Source organism: Mycetomoellerius zeteki, unplaced genomic scaffold (genome assembly GCF_001594055.1).
Source record: "Mycetomoellerius zeteki isolate Tzet28-1 unplaced genomic scaffold, Tzet1.0 scaffold19, whole genome shotgun sequence".
NCBI lineage: Eukaryota > Metazoa > Arthropoda > Insecta > Hymenoptera > Formicidae > Mycetomoellerius > Mycetomoellerius zeteki.
In genome coordinates, this window is record NW_017256854.1 from 1,714,090 (window position 1) to 1,739,719 (window position 25,630).

Genomic DNA, 25,630 nt, shown 5'->3' on the forward strand with positions numbered 1-25,630 from the left:
TATATATATATATATAATGACTTATTAACTTATTCAGTAAACTAATTTTATTTTTCTCTGAAAATAACAGTTTTTAACCATGATTTTCACAGTGATAACTTTATGATGCGACCCGTCATTTTTATATCTAGTAATTTTTTATTTAACATCCTATCAGCTATTTAAATTAATCAATCAATTAATTATTCAATGCGTTACTGAAAATATATCGTAGAATATCCTTAAATGAAGATGTGGATATGGATTAGCGCAGATATCGTTTATCCATTTCACTTCAAATAGTTTAAAAGTCAGGATAAGCATTTGAGGAATTACGCTTGATAATGCGCACTGAGGCAACCAATGTACTTCCGATAATAAGTCCAGTAGACATTTTATTTAAAAAAAAAAAAACATGACGCGTGGAACATCGTCACGCGAACGGGATGTAGTGCTTTCTAGCGAATGACGTCACTTAGTAAATATAATCGAACTCCCAGGGGAACGGTCGATTTTAATACATGCCATACGTGTCGCGGCTATAGCAAGTTCCGATCTGTAGAATTCAATCCAATTAAAAAGCAACACATTGCCATCTGTACGGCGCGCTCTCAGGTAACTCTCCTGGGACCCAGACTACCTGACCAGAACTCGAATAGTCGCGGTTGTTTCACCGATATGACGCGAATTCATTAATGAAACTAAATTCTGGCAACAGAAACTCGAAACTGTCATTCCGATCGCGACCCCAATCGATTGTCAAGCAGCATTAGGCGAAGATATACACGTCGAATATACCAATATCCATAAATAACAAGGCGTATAGACTAATTACGAGCTAATTAAGAAGAATCACATATCCGAAGAATCACATATCTGTATGATAGTTTTAAAAATTAAATATATTTTTGTTGCATGAACACTGAAGTGGAAAAAATACAATCTTATCTTAGTTTACAATAACATCTTAGCTTGGAAATTGTATAAATTCACAAGAAAAATTGTAAGACACGAAAAAATGCCTTAACTAAATGTGGCGTTTATCATTCATGTGTTTGCAATATCTTACTAAGAAATGATATATAATAAGAAATATAATAAGAATACATAAAATATAATGATTATTTTGTAAGAATTGTAATTAACGAGAAAAGCAATTATGTATAGCATCGATTCGTTCGCAACAATTTTCAACTATATTTAGTTCGAAGATAAAAATGAACTCATGAGAAACTTGCGGAAAGGGCGATAATTTTGGGTCATCGGAGTCAAGGAACTTGAAAGCTGCTACAATGGCCTCGACCCAAGAAGCTCCTTTATTGCAACGTCTTCGGTCCAGATATAAATCTCAGAGTTTCATCCGAGTTCGTTGGTCGAGCGCTTACGCAAACTCGTTAAAAAGCATTATATCCGTCGTGCGAAATGAATTTAATGGGGAACAAGCACGCATCATGTGAAAGAGAGAGAGAGAGAGAGAGAGAAAGAGAGAGAAATCCGCTTGAGCTTTAATGCATTGCGGGAATAACGAGATCGAGGCCGTGCGAGCGGACGAGCTTTCGTGTGCGAGCCTCTCGGGCGACAATCGCGTCGCATGCGGCCAGACAATTTCGCATCGCTTCGCAGCTATATTACGCGATAAACGTGGGATCCCATCGGGGATGGAAATCATGATTCAATAAACCTCCTCTCCATTTCATTGGCGATAAAAGACGATACAGAGTAACGGCCAACTAATAATATAAACGCAGTCAGAATTAATTAGCTATTCGCCGCGAGTTTTATCGAATGTCTAGAAATTCAATAATCATAATTATGCGAGTCTGCCTCATTCATTTACCGAATATAATGCAAAAAATGTAAATTTAGCTGTATAGATATAAGATCTAAAAATAATTTTGTTTTTAAAATAATTACTATTAAGACTATTAAAGTAATTGTGTAGGAATCTCAAACATGATAAGCAATGCTGCAAAGTTTTGATATTCTAGCGACCAGTTTGATTCTATATAGTGTCTTACTCTCTTTTCTTGGAGTGAAATCTCACTTCAAGAAAGAGAGAGAGAAGAGAGAGAGAGAGAGAGACAGTTAAAATATTGAAAAATAAAAAATTTGTACTCTTGAATAGGCGTGGCAAATTTTCACTCTTTTGGAGTAAGATTTCACACTTTTGGAGATCATTCAAAAAAAGAAGTGAGATTACTTTCCTTTGGAGTGAATCTTACTCCAAAAAAGAGTGAAAATCTGCCACTTTTATTCAAAAGTGCAAATATTTCATTTTCTTTTAATAGTGGCAGCATTTTAATTCTTTTAGAGTAAGATTTCATTCCAAGAAATTTAGAAAATACATAATTATTTTAATGATTCAAAGATTATTTTCAGATTTGTATTAAACTAAATTTTTAGACACCTTTGAAACCGTTCTTTCCATGCAGTTCTTTCATAATTATGCTATTTTAATTATTCAGCGGATTATAATAATTGATATTATATCTCAATTATACAAATGATGATGCCGTTAAAAAATATCATTCAGTCGTAAAATTTTCAAACTGGGGAAGATTTTAAGAAGAGAATTATTGCTACGATGTAAGAAATTTATTTCATTATTCATCAAAACTGTTACAAAGTGTTTTCTGAGCCTCTCTTACGGATGCATTTAGTTACGCGCGGAATTAACTCGCCAACTTCTCGTTAACCGCATCAGTTCGCGATTCGAGGGATAACCGCGGACATAATAGTTGCATTATCGCCGCCAACGGACATTTCGCCACTGGCATTTAGGGCCGAGACGATCGGATAGTTTAAACGCCCGAACTGTCAGCCGATCGATACGCGCGCGAAGCTTATCAAAGCCGCAACTATATATGCGGAGATCAAGCACGATTCGAGTTTCGTTTAGCGTTTTCATGGCCGAACGGCAAGGCAGGCCTCACGTGTCAAAGCCTTCGTGCACAATGTAATTAATCTCGCTATTAATGTGCGCGTTCATCATCGTAAACGTAAATAAAATTAGAACGCAATCAGAATAATTTCCGCGAATTCCGATCAAAAATAAAACAAGCAAAACAGCGATCCAAACGCGTGTAACGATTGTAATGCAAGAACAAAATTGAATCTCTAAGTACTTTTCAAATAATGAAATAGATATTATTTAGAAAAATATTTATACTGATAATGTATTCCTCGAATTTTCGTTTCTGACGTTTACAGTCTTTTTCAGTATAAAATTAGTTTACAACAAAAAATTATTTTGAACCAAAAAATCTGTCTAGTTCAAAGTAATTAAAACATATTTTTTTGTAAACTAGTTTTATTAACATTTAATGCACGTTAATGTATCCTTCCGTCATCGAATCTGCAATAATAAAGTCGAATCATAATGCAATTAATTCTAGATTTTATAAGCTTTTTGCGACCTTATTAGCTTGCAATTAATTATTCGAAATCTAATAATAGCGTATATATGCTTGCGCGTGCATTAATAAAATTTATTATGTTTGATTAAATTTATAATATTGCAATTATATTGACATGTACAAAGCAGAGGTGATTAGGCTCGCGTCAATATTAAATTCGATAAACAATTTTGTAGCGGAATCGCTATTATTACGGTGCAATAGATTTAAAATCTCTTACGTATGACAGGTAAACGATTACATGCTATAAATTGCTGTTTGCGCAGCTGCAAAAGAAGGAAACGATTTTTGAGTATCACCTTGCTCTCGCCGCGTCATAAATCACATCCTTATTCCGCACGTGGACGCGTATAAATCTCGTTATAAATAACTGTAAACTATCGTGCACGGCCACGATGTAATTCCGTGGAGCACAGGGTGCTCCATCGCCTGCTGAAATCGTTTGTCGGATCTACTTTATTAATGGATCCTCTTGATCGCGATCGACAAGGCTACGGCATACTTGTCGACTCGCGAGAGATTAATTGCACTTTGTTGCATGCGATTGTGGGCTAGCCCCTACGCAAATCCGATACTTTACTTGATTTGAAAAAAATCACGGTCAGCAATCAAGTAGCGATCCACTAAAACCATCACACGCGATAAACTAAAAATGAAACGATCTCTCTTGTATATTCGTTATATACGGGAAAACATTTAACATATTGAATTTATTATTAAATTTTTTTGTTGGAATATTAGAGAAAACTCAATGATATAAAGTTGAGATAAAAATTTATCGACATTTATCTCTCCATCAAGAACAATTATAACAGCTATTTTTAAACTGCGATGAATGTATCTATCGGAATAATGAATTCAATCATACTTTCATTAGCACATAAGGATTTGAATAAAAATCGGTGATTAATGTGGTTATAAATTAAGACGATTATACCGAGATACATAATCCCTCGTTATGATAGTTAACGAAATTTCTTCATGCTCATGCTAAAACTTGCTTCCGTAATTCCCTTATAACTTAGGCAATCTCGTTCTAACAATAAGCCTTAAGATCGCTACTTAAGACTGTGTAAACGCGCGGCTACCTTGGATTCGACGTGCAACTATATGAGGAGTAGTTGGTCATTAAACCCGTGTTTCGGATTACCTCTAATTCCTCGCGGGCGTCGCGTGGAGGGAGCCCGGATTAGTTAAAGATTAAGCTGTTGGACACGTTACTGCCCGTGGTTCGACCTCGAGGAAGCTTCTCCACTACAAAAGCATGCTTCCTCATCGTAAGACGAAATTAATCGTACAAGCTTCGCATACCGTTGACTTGACGGAATTACTCCCGACGGAAGGCAGCCGTACATCCATATGCCCCTACACATCCACGCGTGATAAACATCAATGAAGATAAATTATATAAAATAATAATCCGCGTTGAAGATAAATTAGATTGGATTAGGGAAAAAGTTCTTTTACAAGTTGGTGAAAAGACTTTTTTTGGCAACCCATATATTCTATTTTTTAAAAAATTAACAATTAAACCACTTGATAGAGCAACGTTTAAGAATCTGTATTTTTAATCGCGATATGATGATTTTTAATGGAGTTACGAGCAATAAAGTTAAAATGTTCCTTTTTACTTAATCCGCGAGTAACTCAGGAACAAAAAATCGTAGGAACATTTTTAAAGAACGATTTTGTAGAGAAAGCTACAAGCTTTCACGATAGATAGTCGAAAATTTGCTCAAATTTTTTTTGGGCACGCTACAGGCCTACTGAATGAAAAGAAAATTTTTCATTTTCTTCAGCTTATAGTTTTCTATATATAAAAATTACAAAACTCACATAAATTCAAAAAATATAGTAACCATTCGAAAGTAGAGATTTCAAGCTGTAAAACCCTTTTTTAAATTTAAATTTTGATCATTTTTAACGAAGATATTGATGGGGAAAGGTCTTTTTACGAACTTGTAAAGGGACTTTTTCCTTAACCTAATATAAAATAATAATCCGCGTTGAATGCATTTTTAAGAATAAAATTTACAATTGATAATGTGAGTGCGTAAATTTATAAGTTAAAATTAATGAAGAAAATAAAATACAAATTTAAGATTTAAAATAATACAGTTTAATAATATTTTTTAAGTTACGGATTTTAAGTCAGGATTTATGAAAAGCAGCGAATGATGTTAAATCTATATTTCTATATATATTCGTCCGTTAGTTATCGAATCATTTATCCAACTCTATCATTTATGAGCTATGAACAACATTCTGAAAACTCGACGAATACGAATAACCGTTCGTTTAACAGAATATAAGCATTCGAGCAGCGCGGAAACATCTTGTTGGCACTCTCGAGTGTCGTTCTGCGAGATTGCAAGAGTGAATACGAAATTGCGAAGGTCGAATGCACTTGCTGCAACGTATAATCTTATCATTCACGTAGCGTTGCAACGTATCGGAGCAAACTCGACGCAGCATTCGCGAAGCTTGCGGTAAAACCTCGTATTGAACAAAATCGATTACTACGATTTAGTCTTCAACCGTGCGAAAGGTTTTACGGCTCACGAATATTGACGCTACTATTGATAAAAAGTTAAAAACCATTGCTTTAATCGAATTCCGTTAATCGAATTTTATTAACCATCCATTATACGAGTACACGTTGTCCGTTATCTATCTTATTAAAATTCATGACATTCTCATATTAATTATTTAATTTATTTAATGTTCAAATTAAATAAAACACTCATATCTTCACGCACAACATAAATATTATATCTTTTAAAAAATAAAAGGAATTTTATAATCAAATAATATAATAATAGAACGTGAATAATGTGACAAATTTTACAGTAATTTAGACAAATGCGGTGTATTTTAATTTTAATTTATGGTTTATTAAAATATAAATATATATATTTAAAATATAAAATATGATTAAAATATATAAAAGTATCAATTTTGCTTGCGCGCGCGCGAATCTCAGCTTTTCCGTTTCTAATTAACTTCTATCTCGTTTGCAATGTTCTACTTTGCCCGACTTTCATTTCCCGACTATAAAATAATTTTGTATTTTTATACGTTCTGCACGAGTCCTCTTCTGTCCAATTATTTATTATATCCATGATGCGATCGCAAATATGACGCTCATGATGGAATGACAAAGAATGTAAAAAATGCTCCAATACTTTAATATAAGTCTTCAATATGCTAGAAAACTGTTGTTAAAATATCTGTATTTGTTGTATATTGGCGTATATAAAATATATGCTCAAGAGCGTTATACGTTAGAATAGAGGAAAAAACTATTACAACCACCAATATAAATATTTCTTTATAAATATAAAGTCACTACTACGTGCGTATATCAGCAATATTTGTAACTCAGGCATATGTACAGCAAAGAGCACTGCCATGCTTTCAGGAAGTATTCATTTCGACACAGCAAATATTTTTTTATGAAAAGCCTATGTGTTTCCGATACGTTCCGAGTGTTTGTACGAGTGATGACTTTAAAAAAGATTAATAAATGGATTTTTAGTAAATAGATATAAAATCAGAAATTCTACACTTTTAACTAATAAAAATATATGTAAACAGCCTATATAAGTAATTATAAAGACAAGTATCCGGGATAAGAAAAATTATTCAAAAATTTATTTCTATTAAAAAACTATTTATAAATATATATATAATATATATATATATGCAGTTTTAATAAAAAAACAATATCTTTCAAACAGGTTTGGAAATGTATACAAATTTCTGACTTTTAGTTAGCATGATTGTAAACCTTAACTATTTAACATGTTCGTGCAAAAATATTCTTTTCATTATATTTTTTTTTTATTATTGCGTTATATCTTAAATATTTCAAATTACTTCAGAAAAGAAGATATTATGAAATAGATGTTCCTATTTTCATCGATTGACTTCCTGCGCACGAGTCAATATCGCGTTCGACATTCTTCAAGGAAACATTGGGGCAATTCCAGGCGATACGCGCACGAAAACAATTTCGATCACTGCCCCCCACATTTCTCCGATTATGGCGAACTGCGAGCTTTCGCGGATTTTATCGCGTTGCCTTAGTTTAAAGAAAGATTCGATAAGACAGCGGGGGCGGGAGGGATGCAGGAAAACGAAGAGTCGAACGCCTCGGGATGATTGGAAAGCGCTCCCGGCGTCGATGGTCGCGCCAGAGGAAAGAGCCGCCGATAACAGAGGTAGAGAAAGAGACGGTTCTGGTATATCGCAAAGTAAATCCTTCTAGGTAAATGTCAGTTTGCGAGTTTTTGGCCGATTGGAAAACTTGGAAGGGCAGCGGTGCAAGGAGCAAGGCAAACTTCTCCGAACTGTCATTAGTTACCGAAGAACGTATTCCACTTCCCGGTGGTCTTCTGCCTCCTCAAACCCCTTTTCTGCCGCCCCCTCCTCTTCGTCTCTCTCTTTAACAAACATGTTGACAAGAGGTAGATTGCTCGCGCGGAAAAAGCAGGGAAAAGAGGCATCTGCTATCCTTTCTTCTTTCTCATTCTGTTCCTTCCTCTCTGTCCTTTTCTTTTAGAGTGCAATTCGTGGTCATTACCGCACGCAGTTAGTTTTCCCTTTGTATGCACTTCCGGACAAATTTCACGAACGAGTGCTCCCGTTACCTGTGCTCTTGATCGACGCTAAGGGCATTGCCAAACTCCAGCGACGCGGGAATGTAGTTAAATGTATGGTCAATGTCTAACATTTAGAGCGCAGATCCCCTGAGGATAATATTGGATAGGATGGAAGTTTAGATAAATAGAGGCAAATTGTCAAGGAATATGTTCTCTGAACAAGGTGAAATATCAGTCAAAAATTATTTGATCAGTTAGTTAAATTTTAATTAATTTTCATATTCATATATATATTTTATTAGTTTTTTTATATATGTATAATTTCCTTCAAAAGTGACAACTCAAAAAATTAAATTCTTTTGAAAGGGATAAATAAAGATTAAAGTTTTAGCTTTTTTAAAACACAAGAAACTTGCTGCTAAAAAAATTGTATACATATACACTATATATCTTTCGCAAAAGAATTAATTATCGATTTGAAAAGATATTCATAAATTTGCATCATAAGAATTCGGTAAGCGTGATGTTAAATTTCGTTTGAGTTTAGCATCAAATTGTGAAAAAACCGTCGAATAAAAAAATTCGTAATATGCTCACTTTGTCGTAAAAAGATTGAAGTGCCTCTTAAAAATTTAAATGTGCTATCAGTGTTATTATCAAGTACTTTGTAAGGGTAAAGTGTTAAGATGTCCAAGAAAAAGTGTTCTTTATTTCCGTATCAAATTATTTCTACACTGTAAAAAGTGCAGTGTTTAAAATGTTTCCGTTTAAAACATCTTTGCAAAACAAAAGTTTAATAATAAAAGATACTTCAATTTTAAATGTTTTAGTGTTTTAAATCCAAACACATAGTGTTTTGTTTATTGTGAAAAGTTTAAAACTAAAATATCTTTAAGCGTTTAAAAAACGGAGACAAGAATATAAAACATTTTTATATCTTAAAATTAAACACTTCTTTTATAAGTGTATGCACTCGCGGATTACAAGATCTTTACCGCGTTTTTTTATAGCCATCGATGCAACGAGGATCTCGCTTAGGCTTTGAAGAGAGGCTTTGATCGACAAGGCTTGACTTGTGGAGCGTGATATTCAATTAGAATCGAATCAGTGAGACGATAATTGTCTCCAAACGCACGTAATCTCGCACTATTTGTCGTGGAATATCCTGGGGTTTTTGCTACGTTATTCAGTTTCCTATCGTACCAAGTAGTTCCTTCCCTTTCTTCCTTCCTTCCTTCCTTCCTTCCTTCCTTTCTTTCTTTCTTCCGGTGAGACCTATATCTTTTCTCTACATCCTAGGTTTCCCTTTTCCTTTCCCCCTACGAATGGGATACGTATCCCCAATAAGCTCACTGTTCGTACCACACCTGGGCGACTCAGCGTTCTCCTTTCTCGTCTTTTCTTCTGCCTCTTCTCTCCCAACGGCATCGGTCAAATTCGATTTTCCTTTTACATCCAGCCAAACTATTCGGAATAGCGATCAGTTCCACCGCCAAGGAAAGACCTCACATATACTCGGGCTAGCCTCTCTTTTCCTCACGCGTCACACGCGTATTTTCTATATTCCTGTCTTTGTTCATCCGGCCTTTCTCTCTCTTTCCGTTCGTCCTCTTCACTGTAACGGGCTATTCGAGAGCGAAGTGGTAAACTAGATAGGGCTACGGATAGGAGCGGAATAGAGGCAGAATCGGGTCACAGCTAGCCAATCCCCTCTGTAGGGCATCACCAATCTACCCACCAGTCACACGTATGCACCACACACGGACATACGCTTGTACAAAGGTACATATGCGCGTTGCATACGGAGGCTTCGTTATCATCTCTTCCTAGGATTCCTCTGACAACTTTCTCATTCACCCTTCCCTATTTTCTTCATAGGTGAAATTCGTGATTAATTCACAAATTTCCCCTGCTTCATACATCAGCTTCGCAATTTCTACGTGGTTCCAGATTTCATATAACCAGCATTTATTCATTATTCTTACTTACGTTATGCATCGCATTTCCCGTTTATGTGAATTGTTATTTGTCATGATTCTTCCGCAGGATTCCTCTGTTGTTTCTAAATTAGTTTCTTTGAATTATTTAGTTTCGCTTTGAATCGTGTTTACAGTATTAGCGTTACTTTATGATCTCTGATTAAGTTATAAAACAAGAGTTTATTATACTATTCACGAAATTTTCATATCGTTTTTATAATGTTGGATTCATTATTTTATAGTTTTGATTCCTGGTTTCAAAATAAAATCTGTTCGTTATATTTTATTAAACTGAAAAATATCTATTTTTTGTTAAAACTTTTTACATAATTATTGCATTTGTATATTTGGTTATTGCCTTCAGTTTTTACCTCGGTCTTTTTTATTAATAGAGCTGAAAGCTTATTTATTGAAAAATTGAGTTTTGAAATACAAAATAAATGAATGAATAACTGAAAATAAATCTGCACAATGTTACAATATATTAGATATACATATAATCTCGGGACTACAAATTGCATCTGTTCATTCTTTTGCTTTTCTAGAAAATTTGTTCCTTTCGTAAGTCTCATGTGTTCTCGCGGAACCTGATGCACTATTTTGCGGTATATCTTCCTCAGGAGGATTTCACACGAGTGAACCTCGTAAGAAACTCATGAACCGCGGAGCCACGTATGTATGAACGGCATCGCGAGTGTCTCACAAAGTGGAAATTTCAAGTGACGTCGATCCGGAGCTGCATAATGTTGCGTCGTCGCGCGAAATCCCCGACCGGCAAGACTCGCGCATCGGCTCTTCAAAGGAAAATTCTCGGCGCGGAACTTGCTCGGCTTCTCGCGTTACGTTGGCTTGGCTACAGTTCCGAGCTATTTCAAAAACTGGGACTGATCGGATTCCCAAACTGTTCGAATATAGAACAATGTTTTCAGCGTTCTTCGACTGAGAAAACATTTATGTAACATCGCGACTACTTTGCATTAGTACCATGATAAAGTAAATTAACTCTTCTGTCAATACATCTCGAAGTTTAAATAGTAAAAATTTTTATCTAATTAAGTAAGAGAGAAATCCTATTACAATTTTTATCTAATTAAACAAGAAATCCTATTTTTCAGTCAAAATGAATTTTAGTGTTCAAATATAAAAATACAAAAACATAAAATTTTTATATTTTTATACGAATTTTTGTTTGATTTAAATTCCTGTCCTTCAAGTAACAAAGAATAGTTTTGCGTGGATTTTATTTTGTTTTCACTTTTACATTTTCAGCAGAATAGAAAAGGGTTCGCATAATGAAAACTTATAATCTTATTTTCTTAATCTCATACCAAAATTGTTTCAACGTTTACTTAACCTGCTATTTAAAACACATTTCTTAACTGTTTTCAATCGGAAAGGAGTATAGCGCATGAATTTACTTTTTAAATAAATGATTAATAAAATCAAGAACACTTATATATTCGAATATAGATTCTTTATAAAACATAGATAAAGCAAACATGTAATGTCAAAAGTTATCAGTCTTCTGTAGTGTAACGCAATTTAACAGAGAATAGAATTCCGTGGTCTTCATTCATATTTTCAACACAATGCCAATCCGAATTCACGTGGCTGTGCGGCTAACCGCTGAATGCGTCCCGAATGCGTGCTGACAATCGCATTGGTCTGTATTGCAGAACGATGTCACTCATCGTAAAACGAAGAAATACACTTTCGTTTGCAATTGTGACGTAACAACAACATTGTAATGCTGCTTTCGATAATACTATCAACAACGACAAAGTTGCAAAATGAAAAACAGAATTTGATTCGCGCGATTAATAGAACAATCAAACGCAAAAACTCTTTTCTTGCGTCTGATTGAAAGTTTAGAAACTTAATAATTTATTTAATAATATGCCTAATTATAGTATATTATATAAAGTGTATGAATGTATAATCACAGTGTTATACATTAATCTATATATAAATTTTATAGGCAATTATATACTCAATAATCTATAAAAAAATTTTATATCAATTTTACTTTTCATACTTTTGAATTTTTTTTTAAATTTTAGTAACAATCATTAATATGGATTACTGTAAATCAGAAACTAAATATATCTTTCAAAAACTAAGCGCAATTAAAATGTAAATAAAAGATGTAAGATGTATGAGAGACATTTCTCTGATACTGAAATAAAATCTAACCAAGAGACACGTCAGCTTTTACAGTCTCTCGTTCCCTCACACGATTGCTAACAATACAAAATGCAATATACTGTCGCGGTCGTAATACTGTCCAATGTATCATTCCACTTCTATCAAACCGAAAGTCGCGCTGTACCACGGCCAACAATCGTGTGACGAAAGGCTAGCCCGCGAATTGACACGGCAATAAAAGTAACTGAGTGCGGCAATCGTGCGAAGCGATGGTATACTGTTCGCGAAATTCCGTCGAAACGGTGCTCGCGTCGCCATAAATCTAACCAGGCAGATCTACCGTTGCGATACTCCAACGTAAGTGAAGTAGCCGGGGGTTCGAGTAACTCCATATCGTTACAAGTCTCCGCGATGACCGAATCGAATACGTACGAGCGCCGTGAAATTGAAAAAATTGATTAATTCCGCTGGTGAGGGGAAGTTTGAATATGTAGGTACATACTGTGTGGATAGGTGCTGTATATTTTCTGTGTGACCACACAGATGTATACGTACATGGTAAGGAATATATATGTATATGACATAGTGTTTTCTGAGCTTTTGCAGTAGACTTTAGAAGTGTACCTCTAAACAAATTCAAAGTAAGATTCTCTTCTAGAAAAATGAAAAACGAACGCTAATTATGGAGTTTTCAAACATTAAAATTTAAACTTTTGACAAATTAAACTTTAAGAGCATATAGACGGAACAAATTTTTAATTAACTCTAACGATACGAAATTGCGAAAGTCATTTTCGTCGATTAAAAAACATTTAACGTGAAAAGTTTTAGTCCGCGCGTAATTTTTTCTCATAAATCTGTATATTGGAGGTACACAATTTCTATGTACAAAATCTACTCGTGGCCATAAATACGATAATAATTAAGAACTTATTTCTCAAATAATTTTACTTGGATCTTTCACTAATATAATTTTAAATTAATCAAATAAGAGAAAAAATCCTATTTTTAATTGAAACTGATCTTGGTTTACAAATACATTTGTTCAGTTCCGTAAATTGCGCTGATTTAATTTTTCTAACTTGAAATGCAATCGTAAAATTAAACCTAGAAATTTTATAAAACTAAAAAAAAAAATATATTTGTAAATCTGCATATAAATATTATTAAGCACCAAGATCCGCTTCAATCGAAAATAAGGTACTTTCTCTCATTTGAATTATTCTTATCGGTCTAATTTCCATTTATAATTTTAAATTGGCATTCATGTCATTAAAATATTTCATTTCGAGACATCGAAAATAACAGGTGAGCAAATTTTCGCTGAGAAAATATCCCACAAATCGATTAGAAGACAATCACTCAAAGTTTGACGCGAAGGTTACGAAGCATCTTAGTTACAATGGCATGCTACAAAGCTGATACACCGGTACCGTTGTATGTACTACGTAGCATCGCATTTACGTCAGTATGCCGAAGTGCCGAGGTCACGAGCGGGTGCAGCTTAACACATCGGTCTATTGTAACTTTCCGGCAACCAACCCCGCCATTGTTTCTAGCACAGGCATTCGCCGATATCGCTAATTAATTTGTTCCTAGACACTCCTAAAAACAACCACGTACAAAAAGAATAAAAATAAAACCAACACCGCGAAACGAAATGTGCAGTAGAGACATTCAGTTTGCACGCCTAGGATAAAAGGTCTGTTACATTGGTATAATAAACAGAACTATACAAATAGTGTCAAGCAAATTTAAACATTTTTCTACCATAGTTACGTCGGAGAATGGATTCGTCTCTAGATACATTTTTTTTTCTACAACGAACAATGGATTTTTCCACGATTTTCACCGTATATGATTTTCCACCGTACGGGAATCTGGCGAAAAAACGAAGGAACATTGCGGAATGAATTAGAAAAATTGATCGAGAGCTTCACGCGCACGTGGCCTGACAATTTCAGTTGCGAATTGTACGGCTGTCTGCATCGGCGGAAGGTGTGCGAAATTGGGTTACGGGCATGACGGTGAGTTAACCCTTTATGAGGCTATTCTAACTTCGTAGTTGCACAATGGCATTGTTCTTATTTCCTACATAGTGTCATCCGGTGCCTTCCGCGACTCGTAGAAACGTCATTGCCATGTTTTACATGAAATATTAGCAGAATACTAAAGACGAAATTACACAATGTCATACTTTCATAAAAATCAACAATCCAATAAGTACAAAATAAATGACGAATCGATAAACTTCACGAGAAGATACAAATCTTATTATGTGCTCTTCTAAATTTCTTGGAGTGAAATCTCACTCCAAACTAAATAGTTAAAATACTGCCACTAATGAAAAATTTGCATTCTTAAATAAGAGTGGCAGATTTTCACTTTTTTTTGGAGTGAGATTCATTCCGAAGAAAAGAAATCTCACTCCTCTTTTTTGGAATAAATTTCATATTGAAAGAAAAAAGAGTAAAAATCTGCCACTCTTATTCAAGAATGTAAATTTTTCACTTTTTTTCAATAGTGGCAGTATTTTTTGAAGTGAAATTTCACTTCAAGAAATTTAGAGTAACGTCATGCTCTTTAAAACATTTAATGGTTTCATTCTACAAACATATTTAAATTGTTAACAAAAAAGTTTACCTGTTAATATTAAATAATATCTATTTTTTAATTTCAAATATCGTATTTAAATATTGACTTATTCATTTCAAACTGGCGAGCACACATTAAACTGCGTTTTGTAAAATCTTATTTTCTAGCGGCGCTATGATCACGTTTAAAAGCAATACGTTCGACGAATGAACGACGTAGAAAGTTCACCGTTCGCATACTTGGCGGTGCAATTGGAGATCCGGAAAAATTGCCGACTTACATACGATCGTGGAAATCTCCGGTTCCTAAATTCGGATCGAGAAACTCGAGATAAGCGTCGCGATAAAGTATGAGCGCAGAGACGAAACTCGAGAAGTAATAACTCCCTGAGGCGATCTCAATATTTGATTTCTATCGATGACACAAACGGGACGGGATTCTTGATAACATCGGCACGACACTACATTTCGCGAACGTATTTCTGGAACAAACATGTCGCCGTGTATATCTCGTCGAAAAAGTAAGCATCCATCTTCGTATTCTGTTACGTCGATGAAGATCGCAGGGAAATATCGGCGTGGAAAAATATGGTATTCCAATCGAAAGGTTCAAACACGAGGATATTTTCCACGTAATTCTGTCCTGCACAGCACAATTTAACGACCATTATATTGAGAGCGCCATAGTCTAGTTTTAAAACATTACTTGCTATTTGATGAACGCGACTATAGATTGTGCGTTTGTTTTAACAAGATATTCGAAACTGTATCCACATTTTAAAAAATAATATATACTAAAGAAAAATTTGCTAAATTTTAATAAATATTTGTTTGAATAGTACTAACTAAATATTCACTAAATGTAAACATTTATTTGATACAAGAGAATTATCAATTTGATTAAAGTCATTTATCATTTCTTTTTATTGAGTAAATATTTATTTGTTGTAAGCAAATATTTACTATTCAAACAAATATTTATTAAAATTTAGTAAATTTTTTTCAGTTATCTAACATTGTTAGATATTAAAGGAACAATATTAATCAAATCCCTTGAATTAAATAACATTTTGTTATTTTTTACTTCTATGTACATCAAAATCTAAATCAATTCATTTCTGTGATAGAATTGTTTAGTTTAGAAAAAAATAATTTACAATAAATGTCCATATTAACGTATTTAGTAAATAATAAATAAAATTTAAGTTAAATTGTTTTAGTTAAATTGACATTGTTGTAGTTAACGATATGTTGGATAAAAGTATAGTGGCAACTTATGAGTGATTAAAAATAACTCAAATTCAGTATAATATGACATGAGAAAATTTAACAGTTAACAAAAATCTGCAAGTAATTCGTATCATCTTTCGCGTTTTATATTAAGTTTGAATTCATTCTGTCGCTTTTTGCTTTTTCAAAATCTCAAGAGTTGCGGACTGCGCATCTTATTACATCCCCTCGCAGCCAATTTTGCCTGCTGCACCCATGATTATATCTTCCGACGAGGATAGAGCGACGCCTCGCAAAAATATTATATCGGGTATCGATACGTGGCACAATCAGATAAGGACTCTCAGAGGGGTCCCGCTGACTCGGTCGTTTCTCGTCGCGATGGAATCGCGGTCCGCTTTTATTTTCACAGCCAAGTATTTCGATGACTCAACCGCTAGACGAACATTCTCGTCGGAGGACGAGATCGTTGTCGTCGCCATCGTCTTCATTCATTCTCTCTTGTTAGAGAGAGAAACGATACTTAAGATGATCGTGACCACAAGGAATTCCTAGAACGTTCCCGAGGTGAGGAAGTAGATCTTCTTGGCACAGATTGGCGATTTGGACAACGCGATTGGACAATGACCCTGTTTGTCTCAAAATTGTATTATCTTGAATTGCTTCTCGTAATTCAAAGAGTAATTTTTATTGTTTATATTTTGAAATAGTTTTTAATAATAAGGATTTATGTAATAATATAAATTATTACATTAAGAATAATAAAAATTAATAATTTAATAATCTTAATAATAAATGTATAATATGTAGGATTAATTTCTAGAGAATCTGGTTTCAATAATATATTATCTTTTAAATAATCCACAAATGTTCGCAAAACGAATAAAGCTTTATTATATCCTAACGCCACTACTTTAAACAATTCTTTTATTATCATTAATAAATAATAGTCTGTTTTTTTACGATGAAGATATTTCCATTAATAAAGTTTAAAATATTAGACGTATTTATAACAAAGTAAAATAAAAATAATAAAACAACAATCCAGACATCTTAATCTTGTGAGTTTAAAATTATTACGCTGTGTTATTCTCTGTTATAATATGAAAATAAATGGTACGTAAACTAAGAAAGATGATTTCGTAATTGGTATATTGAAAGATGCGATGCTTCGGCATTAACTGAAAATTCGTTAACTGAAAATATCGTTTAATTCGACGTTACGTAACGCAGGGGAATTCGATTTACCGCGAGCGAATATTTACGAACACGTACGGCGTTTATCCACGTGGCATCGAGCAGCAACCTCGATAGCGATGCGGCTGCAGCGAATTATGCACGCGCGGGCAGACGATGAGATCGCATCGCAACGAGCTCGCCCGAAATTGATGCGCGATAATAATACGATCAGGTGGAAAATCGAGCCTCGACAATTGTGTGTTAAGCGTGCTGTGATCGATAACATGTCGCGAGATTTCGTAGAAGCGATAGCGAAGTGGTGATAATAGGGACTAATAAGCAGTCGGGGAAAACGCCGATCAAACAAAAAGAATATACACATTTATGTCGTATATATAATAACTATGTACTGGATAGTCCCAAAAGAGCTTTGTTAAATCTTACGTTTTTTTTTTCATTTATCTATATCTATCTTTGCGAAAGATCAAAAGATAAATGGACTTTTAATTTAAATTTGTTATCTTTTTTCGAACAATTGAAAAAATTTAAGAATTTAAGAATTAAGAATTTTTATTAAGAATAAGAAGAATAATATCAGTGATATATCAATATTTTAACAGGTTCAAGATATTTTTTGGAATGCTAAAAGTTACTGTATGTATTTTCCTTATAATGAAAACAAACGATATACCTGTTACACAAAACCAATATTTTTATTGTATTTTTCTGCAAGCATCAGGTGTACAAAGAGATTTCATACTAGAACGAATCCATGCGAATCTCAAAAGCAGTAGCACTCTAAGCGATAGAATTGCGCAACACAATAAAATTTCCGTCTCAGAGATCTGCGGCTTCACTTAATAGTTAAAGACACGCGATTGCAAACTTAAGAATTGAAGATGTACGATTTTTACAAGAAACTGCGCGTTTCCCTCTTTAATCACATCGAGTGAATAGGTCACAAATACAATTTTATCGCTTCTTCTTATCCTTCTTGGAAACTTACAAGACGCGCTCGGCAAGTCTAAGAAAGCAAAAAAAAAAAAGCGAGAAGTGCCAATTGCAAGTTGTATAGTTCTTCTAACTAACCTTTCAAAAGCGTGCTTTAGTTTGCGGGTCGCGATTTACCGAGAAACATAATTGCGTATCGATGGCGCTATTAGTGAATGCAATTCTAGTCGCTATAACGCGGGAGACAGTTCAGAGTTTGGGTCTTCATGGCCGCGTCGGTCGCCATAAATTTCATGTTGCTTGAAACAGATCGCAACTGGTGTAATTTTTTTTTTCTTTTTATTAAATCCGTGTCGAGCACCTTCGAGCAACGAGCACGGTTCTATCGCGCAATCTATTTCCGAGTTAATTACCGGCGAAATAAAGAAGTAGGTCGGGCTGTCCTACAATGAGTACGGAATATCGCGCAGGAAAATTGCGATAACGAGCCGCCGAATTTAATTCGAGTCCAGGTCCAGAGCGCAAACATTTTTACGACCGTGAATGTAATATACGTAATTAAATGCAGTAATTAACCATACTTTTGTATTTAATATTTTTACATGCGTACTTTGAAACTAGCGAGTATAATTTTTTTTCAACTAATTCCACATTTAAGTGTTTATGAGAAGGAAATTATGTTTGTGTATGCACGGACATTTGTATTAATTAGAATAATGAGAACATTTTCCGTTTTAATGTGTAAAAGCATAAATAAAAGGCCGGGACTAGAAATCTACTTTTTCAAATAGGTAAACAAAATTCTATTTACCTTTATCAATTAAAATGGTAGATCGGATATAAACATCCCGTTACAAGCTAAGTCTATCTATGTTAATGAAGATAACTGGTCCGAAATCAACTCATCCACGGAAAGAAGTTTTTTGAATAAAGTAACTAAAAATTTAAAAATAATTTTGGACATTAAAACTAATTATGGAGGACGCCTGAGCTTTTGCTAGTGTAAAAATTTCTTGTAACATTGCTCATTTTTTAATTATACTTGAACGTCCAGCACAATTACTATATTTTCAGATCTGTATTTAAATTTTTAGATATTTTAGCAAAATCGTTCTTTCCTGTGCAAGTAAATTTTTTGATTGAAACTATAATCCCGTCTATAAAGAAGTAAATCTCATATTAATCTTTTTCTGCACGATATAAACGCATTTATCTCGGTGAAACTAGTGTAAGATAAGCGCGCTAAGTAAATCTCGCGTGCTTTTGTGTATACTCCGCAGGAAATTGTCCTGCGCTCCACCTTTCGAGCTGCATAAATCGCATCACCTACCGTGATTTTCAGGTCCCGCGGGTCGCATGTGTCGTATCGTCTACTGAAGCGGAGCACTGTGTGCGTCTTGTTCTCATAACCCAGTAAGAGTCGGTAGTCCTGGCTCGAATCCATCTGCGGATCTCTGCTGGCGTCCTTCACGTGCCGGTCCTGGAAACAAGCGACGACTTAATGTTAAAATCCGTGCCAACAGTACCATAAAGTACAATGCATTGTCCAAACTCTCTGCACACTCGCACGTACTCGCGACACTTTTCTTTTCCCGAAAAGTTGAGATCGTCGCAGTGAAAGGATATACACGTCAAGGAAAAAAAAAATTCAAAACCGAAAAAAAATGTGCTCTCAACTTTTTATCGTTGAGTATAAATTTGTTAACATTTCTGTGAGCAAAATGAGAAAAATATAAAAATACGCAGCCAGTAATTCTCGAGTTTTTACTATGAGAAAGTAATATCGACAATATCGGATGTTCCAATATTGGAACTTCATAACGAATGGATTAATATTGCTTCACATTTATTCGATGAATATTCAGCGAATATTCTAATATCAGATGACGCGTCGCATACGGGATATTAAACCGTTACTTAACGAATCATGACATGAATGCGGTCCATCGACACTTGCAGCGGGGGTCATCTTTCAATTCTAGACGTGTGCGAATGAGGAAGGCAGGCCTTTTCTCTAACGAGCCAGGCGCTCATCGACAAGCACCGGCCAATGTGCAGGAGACGCATCACCGGTGTGTAGTTAGCCTGTCCTACTCGTTTCAAATTTATCCGCGGTGCCGGCTCGTTACCGTTAGCAGTTAACAACTGATTGGTCATTGACTTCGTACGTAAATGAATAGACCCCGCACCATAATTTGCCCGATAATATCCGCAAGCGCGCGCGCCTTTACAGCCATCTCGCTTGGTTTTGCGCGCGAATGACGCGAAATTGGATACACCTCTTGTAATAATAATCGATTCTCGTAACGACGACGATCGTGGGACCGACAAACGCTTTCCCATGCGTGACCACTTGCATTTACAGTTAGCCGACGTCAAGAACTGGCAACGCTCTTGCGATCTCGCGTGAAATACGAATTTATTACTCGGCCCGCCGGCGACACGCGGCCACATATGTTTTTTTCTTTCCTCGCTAATTCACTCCGTTTTTCACTAGCACGACCTGATACTACAAAGCCTGGCAATGCTAACTTGGCATTTAAGTCAAGTTCTTCTTGATAATTGGTACATAAAGCTCATATTACCTATCACGAAAATTATAGCACCAACGGCTTTTCTTTCTCGCGAGCTGAGTGACTAGGTAATAGTGGCCTAGAATGTTTGCTGCTCACTATCTATTTTTTTTTCTAATTTACATCGTGGACGTTTGTCTCGCACTCCGATTTTTATTTTTATTTTTATTTTTTTTTTTAATTGAATGATTCATTTGGTCTTTGCCTTAATCTATCACGTTGATTGAAAATCTTTCTAGTCGGATAAAATTCGCACGTACGTATAGTCTTTTACGTATATTGTAAAAGTTTATACAGATATATTACCGTGCAAAACTTAATACAACGGAACGCTCATGAAGAAAAAGCCGGAAGGCAGCACTATCGACACATCGTGCACTATGAAAATATTCACGAGCTTATTATAGCTGCTATTTTACGAGACTGCGTATTATGTTTAAGATATGCTCAACTAGAGATTCTAGAAAGGTAAGATGCTTTGAAGAACTTATACGCTTCCATTGTACCATAAATCCGGATAATGAGATTGAACAGATAAGTCACGTAATATCGACTAGGGTTTTAGTAAAATTGATATTTTACCTTACTTAAAAAGCAGGTGGGGATTGTGATAACGATCGATGAAATAATGAACTCTCATGAAAGATATTCCATTAAACACTTTTATTATTAGTTTTTAATTTTTCTATATATAGTTACTTGTATACTTGGCTTGATTGTACAGAGGGTGACAGAAAAGTTTGGTTACAAAGTTTTGTGTTTGTAAAATTATTTATAGTAACGTATATTTAAAAACACAAACTCTGAAGTTACTTGTATCTTATTATAATATAAAAGGTGCATCGAAAAGTTTCATCGATTGATGAAATGAAGTCCGCTTTATTGGCTGCTTGAGAAAATTTATCTGTAAAAAGATAAGTGCAATTGTTAAAGTTCCTAAAAGCTTGTATCAAAACGAAAGGTAGCCATTTTGAATGAAAATTATTATTTTTGACATTCAATAAGATATAACTGACACTTTAAAATTTGTTTTTGTAAATATACGTTACTAATGATTTGATAATCACAAAACTTTGAAACCAAACTTTTTTGTCACTTTATGTTTTATTTTATAATAAAACTTATGAAACATTCACTCTTTCTAACTTATGAAGTCGCAAACTCTTTACTTTAATTTCTATTTGGATTCGGATTATACTTAAGCCCGTGTCACAGTACGCACTGGAGACTGAGGATTGCGAATTAGAGATTAGAATTCGACTAGCTAATTTTAATTTTAATCCATTTCATCCTGATTGGCTGAATTCTGATCTTCAATCCGCAACCCCCGACTTCCAATGCATAGTGTGACTTTGGGCTTTAAGCATTTTACTCCCATATTTCTGATATTAAAGAAAATAACCGCTGAATAACCAGAAAATGCTGAATAATCATAGCGGTGACTTTAAATTTTTGCTAATTATCTAACACGCTCGGTCGCTTTTGTTCCGAATACCATCGGGTCTTTTTATTGCACAGGCGCACCGATTTCTTGCGCGATGTCGATATTAGAATGCCATTCTATCGTCTTACAAAGAAACGGCTGTTGCCGACAAAAACCAGCGGCGTCGCGCCTGCTTCGCCCTTTTCCCTCGCCGATCGAGTTTCTCGTTCGCGACGACGATCGTCGAACCGAGACGACTGCGAGCTCCGGTCGCAAGGGAGACAAAGGGCGAGAACGAAGGCAAAAGTTTAAGGCGAATTTACACGTAAATTTCGGACGATGTTGATCAAAATCATTCGAAAAGGGAAAGTAAAATGACTCGAGTAACCATTACTAAACCCTTCCATCAATGTATAATTTTTCACCACTTCCATATTTCACAAAGTTTCCGCTAAAAATGTAAAAAAAGGAAATGAGATAAATCCGTGCAAAACTGTTCTTCGTTCATAGGGTGGCAATTTGAGGAGTCATAACGAAATTCACACAAAAATATAAAAATTTTTACTGTTTAAAATTCAATATACATACTCGAGTATTCATGCATTGACAGAAGGGTTAAACAAAAAATTGTTGAATAATAAAAGAGTCGGCCGTTTTTGGCCCGTTTGGACGATCAACTAGGTTAAATAATGCAAAATAAAGCAAGCTGTGGAATTTTATTCCGCTTTTTGATTCGATTTGTAGAAGCAAATTAGTCTAACGCAATCCGTGTTTCGCGCGCGATATAACGATTTTAAAATTAATCCTCTTTATTGCATTCGGACTGATCACGTGCAATAATGATACAAATCGCGAGTACCGCGTGTTCGACGTGAGAAATTGTGGATTATGAAACGCGAGAGGAAAGTCGAAAGTTGGAAGTTGAGAACTCAGAGAGCCGAGAGTTTAGGAAACCGACGGCTTACAGTCGTGAACTGAGAGTTTATAGTGGAGAGAGAGATGTACGAACTTGACGCGTCTATATGCATATTCGCACAGTATGTTTACTCTTCAAAGACGATATATAATTGAGTTATTGCACACACAAATTGTACGGGAGGAGTACCCCCGATGTCGATTCATTCTTTCTCACGTTGAAGTTTTTAAGAACCAACGTACGCCCGCGTCGGATCGGCCGCGAATCGGGTAGCCCACTTTTAGCGCGATACATTCGAACAAAAACGCGTTCATCCAATTTATTTTGGATGATTCATCCGGGGTAATCATCGGGAGCGAACCGTGTAAATTCGCCTTTAGTTAGGCGACTGCGAGCGGCGTTCTGGGGACTCCTCCAGTCCCTTAAGGGCCGAAGACAAGTTTTTCTGGCGAGATTCCGTGCCGCCGCCTCGATATAATTATCGCGGCTGGCTCGGCTTCGGAAGAAGCGCGCCGACGCCTTCGGACGATTTCGTAGCCATTGTTCCATTGTGAAGATCGTGTCCCTCCACCCTGCGCGGCTTCCCGGCGCAGCTTTATTAAAATTTCATTTAGCCGCGAGCCGCGTACCTGCGCGTGCTGCGTGATTCTCGACGAGTCACGCGTGTTATGTCGCCTACCCGGTACCGGACACCCTTCATCCTTGTCCCTTATTCTTCGCCTGTTTCTTTTTCCCCGGCTGATGTTCTCACCTGGGACGCGTCACGTCGCTTTTGCGGACGTCAAGATATGCGAAAGGAAAAAGAATAGGAACAGGGGCTACGTCGACTCGCGTTAGCTTCAGAAAGGCGAACGCGCGAAAATAATTTAGTCGAGAGAAAGGTGAGAAATTGAGTGAAAAGCTGAGACTAAAGTATTACGTAAAACGAATACACGTCTCGAACTTTTACGAAAAGTTAAATTGCAGAGTGCATGCGTCAGTAAATGCAATTGATTAAGAGCTCCTTGAATAATATTTATTTATCAAATATAATATTAATTCCGATACGTGCTTGAATTGATAAGATTTTAAATATTAAAATTTAAATTGGTGAATATCATCAATTTTGAGCAAAAGATATGTTAATATAAATCAATAACAAATAAACATATTAAAAAAACGAATCGAGTGAATAATCACTTCGATAAATTTTTGCTTTAAGTACAACGTAATTATATCCAGAAATATATTCAATTAAATATATATAATGACATTTATAAGCAGATTTATTATTTTTACAAAAACGAAAATAAAATCGATTGAAATAAAATTAGAGATTAGTACTTAAATAAATATTTCACCGTTAATTTTGTAACGGTGTTTTCATAACTATAATTCATTTGTAGTTTCAGATGGCCTATAGCCATGTGTCTTGCAAGTTCTTTTCGTTGTGCGACTGCCTGCGGACGGTATGCGGTTACTCAAAGGTAAGAGGGCCGTCTGACGAAGGATTCGAATTCTTGCACGAGAAAAGGCTTTACCGGCGACGACAAGGCTTTGAACCTTAGGCGAGTCGGTATTGCTTCTAAGTTTGGCATTCTGATGAAAAATTGAAAGAAACTACGTACGCGTTCGTACTTAAATGCCTTTCATATCTCGCAACTGAGATATCGAGCTCTGACTCGAATACAAGATATCGCGATGAGATGCGAAGAAATATACTTTACCTCGAAAAAATTGGCAGATCGTAGACGACGATAGCATAGATCTGAGACTTACAATAATGACAGAATATCTTTGCATTTGAAGAATAAATGTATACACGAGATACTAATTTTTATAAATAAAAATATTTGACATTATTTCATAATAATTACATTCAACGATAATTTAAATTTCATGTCTCATTTTTCATTATTGTGGAATTCCGAAGTTCGCGCACAAAATGCGCCTGTACGATGGAATTTCTTCACGAAGGGAAAATTCCTGCGACGTTGTCTGCCGGAATCGCGGATCGCGTTATCATCGATCGCGCCGTGAAAAATTACACAAGAAGGACGTCTCGTCTCACCTCGGCCTGTCGCATCGCATCGCGTCGCGATTCGCGGGAGTTCGCGCGAAACGATAGAGTAATAAATAATTTGCGGGCCCATTCCTCGCGCACTGCAACTTCTTCAATTTCCGCCCCGCCGTCGGAAGTGGAGAACATATTTTTTCCATCCCTTGGCGCATCTCTCTTCCGCCTGCCGAGACATGAGTAATCGAGAAGTCCAAGAAGTCTGTCACGACGTTTTCAACCTTCTTTTGATACTCTTGCCATCGCATAAAAGTATTCGATTCTTTTCTTTTATAAAAAATCACATGAACAGCAGATGTCATTAATTTTATAGCGCAAAGGTGGAATAAAATGCAAAATCTTTATAAGTTCTAGATATATATATTTTTTATACTTGTAATACTTCGTATTGTATAAAATATATTGAGGATTACCTCCACATTTTGAATTCAGAGTCTCTTCAAGAAAAATTTTACCATGATTTGAACTTTGTGTATTGAACTTTGTGTATCACGTACGTGACCTTTACGTTCAATTTAATCGTTTATATTCATATCGGTCTTTTCTTCCGGAATTATTTTACACATTTTTGGATAGTTTTCTTAT

At 35.3% G+C, this 25,630-nt stretch overlaps 1 protein-coding gene across 1 annotated transcript in view; it reads right to left on the minus strand.

Moving 5' to 3' along the window:
- olf413 (DBH like monooxygenase olf413) overlaps positions 1-25,630 on the minus strand; it is a 234,811-nt gene that overhangs the window by 40,320 nt on the left and 168,861 nt on the right. Inside the window, exon 4 of the mRNA XM_018446888.1 lies at positions 19,408-19,557. Within this exon, the coding sequence (XP_018302390.1) occupies positions 19,408-19,557 (150 nt within the window). The remainder of the gene's footprint in view (positions 1-19,407; positions 19,558-25,630) is intronic.